This window comes from Engraulis encrasicolus, chromosome 22 (genome assembly GCF_034702125.1).
Source record: "Engraulis encrasicolus isolate BLACKSEA-1 chromosome 22, IST_EnEncr_1.0, whole genome shotgun sequence".
Taxonomy (NCBI): domain Eukaryota; kingdom Metazoa; phylum Chordata; class Actinopteri; order Clupeiformes; family Engraulidae; genus Engraulis; species Engraulis encrasicolus.
This window is the reverse complement of record NC_085878.1, coordinates 36,580,842-36,586,841: the sequence shown is the minus strand read 5'-3', so window position 1 is coordinate 36,586,841 and position 6,000 is coordinate 36,580,842. Positions and strand designations below refer to the sequence as shown.

The 6,000-nt window shown below is 45.4% G+C and overlaps 1 protein-coding gene across 2 annotated transcripts in view; it reads left to right on the top strand.

Moving 5' to 3' along the window:
* slc22a18 (solute carrier family 22 member 18) overlaps nt 1–6,000 on the top strand; it is a 33,415-nt gene that overhangs the window by 22,585 nt on the left and 4,830 nt on the right. For both annotated transcript variants that reach the window (XM_063189291.1, XM_063189290.1), the window contains 3 exons: nt 3,073–3,188; nt 3,315–3,401; nt 4,792–4,892. In XM_063189291.1, coding sequence (XP_063045361.1) covers nt 3,073–3,188; nt 3,315–3,401; nt 4,792–4,892 — 304 coding nt within the window. The remainder of the gene's footprint in view (nt 1–3,072; nt 3,189–3,314; nt 3,402–4,791; nt 4,893–6,000) is intronic.

Below are 6,000 nucleotides of genomic sequence, written 5' to 3'. Positions count from 1 at the left end.
TGTGTGTGTGTGTGTGTGTGTGTGTGTATGTGTGTGTGTACACTGGGCTAATTGTGTTTTTTTTCTTACCGATTTTACATTTTCACTAAAATGGGAGTCAACGGAAGTGCCCCGCAAGAGTGTGTGTGCGTGTGTGTGTGTGTGTGTGTCTGCGTGTGTCTGCGTGTGTGTGTGTCTGTCTGTCTGTCTGTCTGTCTGTGTGAGTGCGCGCGCGCATGTGTGTGTGTGTGCGTGTGCGTGTGTGCTCTTCTTTTCGCCCGCGCGTATGTGGGTGTGTGTTGTGGATGCTGGCTGTGTGTGGTAGGGAGGGCTTGCAGCACTCTTCTCTTCTCTCCTCTCTTCTTTGCCTAATCCCATGTTCCTCCTCCCTGTCGGCACTAGCCTCCCTCTCTCCTCTCCTCCCCTCTTCTCAACTCCCTTTTCCTCTCCACTCCTCTCTTCACCTCGCCCACGCCTCTCCCATAACCGCTGATTAGATGGAACTAACATCAACACACACACACATCTCTGTTCTTCTCACCCTCTCTATCTCTCTCTGTTTCTCTCTCTCTCTATCTCAGTGACTGTGTCTGTCTTTCACTCTTCATGGATGTGTTGACGGTTTTGGTGAAAATTCGTTCTGACCCTTTCACACAGGCTATTATCATACTCAGAAACACCACGCACAAATACACACGCACACACACACACACACACACACACACACACACACACACACACACACACACACACACACACACACACACACACACACACACACACACACACACACACACACACACACACACACATACCATTACACAAACACAAGTGCATGGATGTGGATGTGCATACCCTCTTAACCTCACACCCTCTTACACAGTCATGCTAGCTGACACACACACACACACACACACACACACACACACACACACACACACACACACACACACACACACACACACACACACACACACACACACACACACACACACACACACACACACACACACACACTCCTGTCCGTGCTCGTTGGTATCTCCTTACAATGTCTGTCACTCACAGCTGTCCTGTGTCCACGCTGCCACAGTAGTAATGGCTGTGGAATGACACACAGCTGAGAGAGAGAGAGAGAGAGAGAGAGAGAGAGAGAGAGAGAGAGAGAGAGAGAGAGAGAGAGAGAGAGAGAGAGAGAGAGAGAAAGGCCATGTTGGACTGCACATAGTGGAGAAAACCAGTCTGCTGTTGAGTGTATGCTGTGACATTGGACTACCAGTGTCTGTGTTTGTGTGTGTGTGTATGTGTGTGTGTGTGTGTGTGAGAGAGAGAGAGAGAGAGAGAGAGAGAGAGAGAGCAAGAGAGAGAGAGAGAGAGAGAGCGAGAGAGAGAGAGAGAGAGAGAGAGAGAGAGAGAGTGAAACAACCCATTGCACTAATCAGTTTGTATGTGTGTGGTCATTTTTGGGCCACTGGTGTGTGTCTGTGTCGACGTGCCTGTGTGCATGTATGTGTGTCTGTGTGCATGCATGTAAGTGGTAGTATAATATTGAATTCCCGCAGTATGTGTGTGATCAAATTCTGAGTGCGTGTGTGCGTGCGCGCGTGCGTGTGTGTTCATGTGCCTGTGAGTCATGCCTTAGGCATTCCCACTTCCTCTGTGATGGCCAGAGTGTGTTGATGAAGAAAGGCTATCTGTATCTCTCATGGAGGACACCCTGTACTAATGTAGCTCTCTCTCTCTCTCTCTCTCCCTCTCTTTCTCTTTCTCTCTCTCTCTCTCTCTCTCTCTCCCCCCCCTCCCCTCTCTCTGTGTCTGCATATGCTTTACAGATTTAATTTGTGCAATTATATGTGATCAGGATGTGTGCAATGTTTTGGTGCGGGAAGAACCAACAGGCAGGACACCACTGAACACACAGCTCTTCTTTAGTGTTACAAATGTGTGTACTGTTATGTGTGTCACGAGAGAGAATTCTTCTGTTTTCATTCGACGCAGTTGGACATCTTGAGTCAGCCTTACTGTACCGCATAACGATAAAGTTTACTCTTAACGTGGAAATTGTGTCATTTCTCTGTCTCTGCTGGTCTTTTTCTGTCTTTCTATTTGTCTTTCTTTCTATCCCTTTGCCTTGATCTGTCTCTTTGTCTCTCCCTTTGTCTTTCCCCTCTCTCTCTCTCTCTCTCTCTCTCTCTCTCTCTCTCTCTCTCTCTCTCTCTCTCTCTCTCTCTCTCTCTCTCTCTTACTCTCTCTCTCTCTCTCTCTCTCTCTCTCTCTCTGGGCCTCTGTCTCTCTCTGCTCTTTTTCTCTGTTCACTATTTACATCTCATTGTTTTCAGTGCATCTCCGTGGCTGCATTCGCCATCTGAATTATGCATTTTGGGTGGTACCACTGACCTTTTCAGCAGACTGTGTGGGCCATGGATTTTCACATTTCGAGATTATTTTTAGTCCCTGGCAAAACGGCACAAAGAGGCCTTTTCATCTGTCCATGTGCTCTGAAGATTTTTCCACAAAGGGCTGTTTGGGGACTGCATTACAGCAATTAGAAAGATACAGCCCATATTCCACAAATACAAATGAGCACGTGGTTGTTTTACTGTAACCGTAGAAAAGGGAGCAGGTTCCAACATTTTGTTCTCATTAAATTAGAGACTCGGGTGATTCTATTATGGTGCTTCCTGAACCCATGACAGAAGGTCGTTATTCACGGGAAGACCTGAGATTGATGATGATTTATCTTAGTTACTTTATTTAAACAATAATTAATCATGGGGCACAGACGGAACATTGGACTCGTGTTAAATATAGCCTCAATCCTAATAGGGCTGCCTTAATGTGTTCTTGATGAGGCAGGGAGGTGGCTTTGGGACCCAAGGGTGATTTAATTTTGTGATTTTCAAGTGTGAATGGTTTAGGTGATTTTATCTGTTACACTGAGGATTGGTAAACATAACACTTGACTTCTTGTTCATGTTGTCCATTCTTGCAATTCTAATGATGTCCTGGCTTTGTCTACTCAGACAGGGTGACTTTGAATTTGATTGATATTGCTTCAATTATTGATAGATAGCCTATTGATGTTTTTTCCACCAGGGAGACTTTCACTGCTTCTATTGCTGCTGCTGCAAGTCTTGTCAACGTGCTGTTGGTGTTGAACTTCATCCCCAAACACACAAAGCAACAGAGCACACAGGAGCAGAAAGAAACCAGTAAGACTTACCGATTGGCAAATTTTACTTCAAGATTTTGAAATAACTGATGTTTTCTGTTTCACAACAGTGTTAATGTATTTTACCTGAAGATCAATTGTTTTTTGTGACCTGGTTTGATTTTAGAGAGCTACTCCGTGTTTACCAGGCTGATGAGATACCCGGGAGTAGCCAAGACCTTCACCGTCAAAATCGCCTCCGGCCTCCCCTCAGGTAAATGCTAATCCACTTATACGTCACTCAAAGTAGCGTCCCTGTGCACAACCAATGTCCAGGTGCTGGTGATGTGCAGTAAGAGTAATCCAAGTAAATGAAGGATGAATCACCGCATACTGGTATTCTTTGCTGGTAGTTTATTTGGTGAACAACACGTTTCACTGTTGCTTCATCAGGTTCACTCAGGTTCACACCACTTATACATTATTGTAGTCTGCCATCACCAATGGTTTGCATATTAATAGTGGTCACACTCTAATAATGGATGCTTATAAAGCATCAATAGCGCTCAGTAAGTAATGCACTAATGAGAAATGAATACCTTTTTTGGATTAAGTGAAGTGACCGGATGAAGGCCAAAAGCGTAGGCCCATGTGCCTTTAACAAGTTTCCCCCTATTACATTAAAAACTCTTTTTTTCCAAATCTCAGAGTACCTCTGTTAATTCCTTTCCTTTTGTATGTTTTTCCACCCTTCTAAGGTCAACTAGGGCAAGGACATTACAAACATCTGGCAGGGAATAGGTACATTCATCCTCTGCCTTGTAGCCAGTGTTTTCTTTGGCTAGAAGCAGCATCAGTGGAGCAAGGGCAGAGGGAATATTTCAAACAAGCTTCCCTCCCCCTAATCCCACTCCTCTCACTCATCTTTCATAGTCCTCCTCACCTTATGCACCACATGTCTCCTGCGTCTCTACAAAAACAAAAATGTGAATCAAAAAATCAAGATGTAGAAAAGAAATCCCTCATCATTGCAGTGAAGAGCTCTTGAGTTGTGCGCATTAACAGGAAATACCTTACCCCCTAAGTACGCCACCTAACCCAACCCCCCGGCAACCCCACCCCCCTATTTCCCTGGTGCTTGCCACCTCCACCTCCTCTGACCTCAGTTCCATGAAGAAAAAGGAAAGAAAAAGAACGAAGGCCAGAAAGGCAACAGGACACACCTAGAGAGCAAACACGGGCTTTAAAATATGGAAACACACATCTGTCATAGCCAGGGACGGGGGAGAGCAGCTCCCGAGGCTGACGCTACCCTGGGTGTGCCCTGCCTGCCCTGCCCGCCTAAGCCCATTCCAAATTCCAGGGCTTTTTAGGGACTTTCAAACGCCCCCGTGATGTGCGCAGTAAGCAAAGTGTATTATTCAACTCACTGTATGTCACGCATTGTGGATTGATTATTCGCTTGACATGACTTTTCCAAAGATTTTAATGCAACTGCAATGAATTGAACTTTTTCTTTCAAGTGCACTTCCTCTCTATTAAAGAAGAAGTCCTCTTGCTTACGTTACAATCTGTGTGTATAACATGACCTTGACGAAAGAGAATCTTCATGGACTCTTCTTTTCTTCTTTTTTGTATCTCTCCTTCCCTTCCCCCTGAGACAGGTATTTTCCAAGTCATGTTTTCCATCATCGCCATCAACTTCTTCCAGTTGCAGCCCGAGCAGAACGGCTACCTCATGGCCTACTTTGGCGTCATGCAGATGGTAAGACTAAGCGGTGTGGCTCCCTTCACTTTTCCATGACAGTGTACTTGTACTTTAACGGTGGCCAAAAGCCCTGATGTGTTTAAGCTAAGAGAACTGACGTAGAAGGTCACAGTGTACCACATGTCCCTAAAGTCAAGAGAATGGGTTGAAGTGTACACGTGTACCACCTTGTAGAGTTGTGTATCTCAACAGGAGCTCTAGGGAGCTCTACTGGGACGTTGAAAATTATACAGGTGTGTGTGTGTGTGTGTGTGTGTGTGTGTGTGTGTGTGTGTGTGTGTGTGTGTGTGTGTGTGTGTGTGTGTGTGTGTGTGTGTGTGTGTGTGTGTGTGTGTGTGTGTGTGTGCGTGTGTGTTTTTGGGGCATTGGCTGGCATTGCCTATTTTATTTTTTAATGCTAAGTGTTGGCAGACTTATGATGAGGTCCAGGGGGAGTTGGTAGGCTTTAACGTTTGTTCACAAAAAGGTTTGAGAACCACTGTTCTAGAGTGTATTTGGTCCAGGCGTACTCTTTAAGTGTTGAATTAACACTACAACTGTTACTGTGTAACATGTTCACTTCTCTTCGCTTCTCTTTTGCCTCTTTTCCACTGCTGGTTTTCTGGTAGGCCTACAGCTCGACACAGTGCGACTCAGCCACCACTTTTTGCTTTACAATTGAGTTGTGTCGTGCCTATTCGAAAAGCAAAAACTGGCAGCCGAGTCACGCTGTGTCGAGCTGTAGGCCTACCAGAAAAATGGAAAAGAGGCATTAGTAACCAAAAGCTGTCAAAAACTAATCAAGCCCTAAAGTACAATATAAGACTTGAGGCCATTAAAAAGTGGTTTGTAGCACTTTTGGATCCACACAGTAGTAGGAGTGGAGAGTCTGAGTGTCCCGCTGTGACAGTTTGGCTTGTCAGCAGAGTGAACATCTCTGGCATCCCAGCAGCCTCCCCTGTCACTCAGACACACTGTTGCAGGGCTTGATCTCATCATGATGCAATCATCTGAAATCCACCGATCTCATGTGACCTCGTCTCCCATAACCCTCGTCTCCAGTTTCCGCAGTAACCTTTCACTAGATACAGTAGCATGTGCATGTGTGAAAATAGTTTGAAAAGTA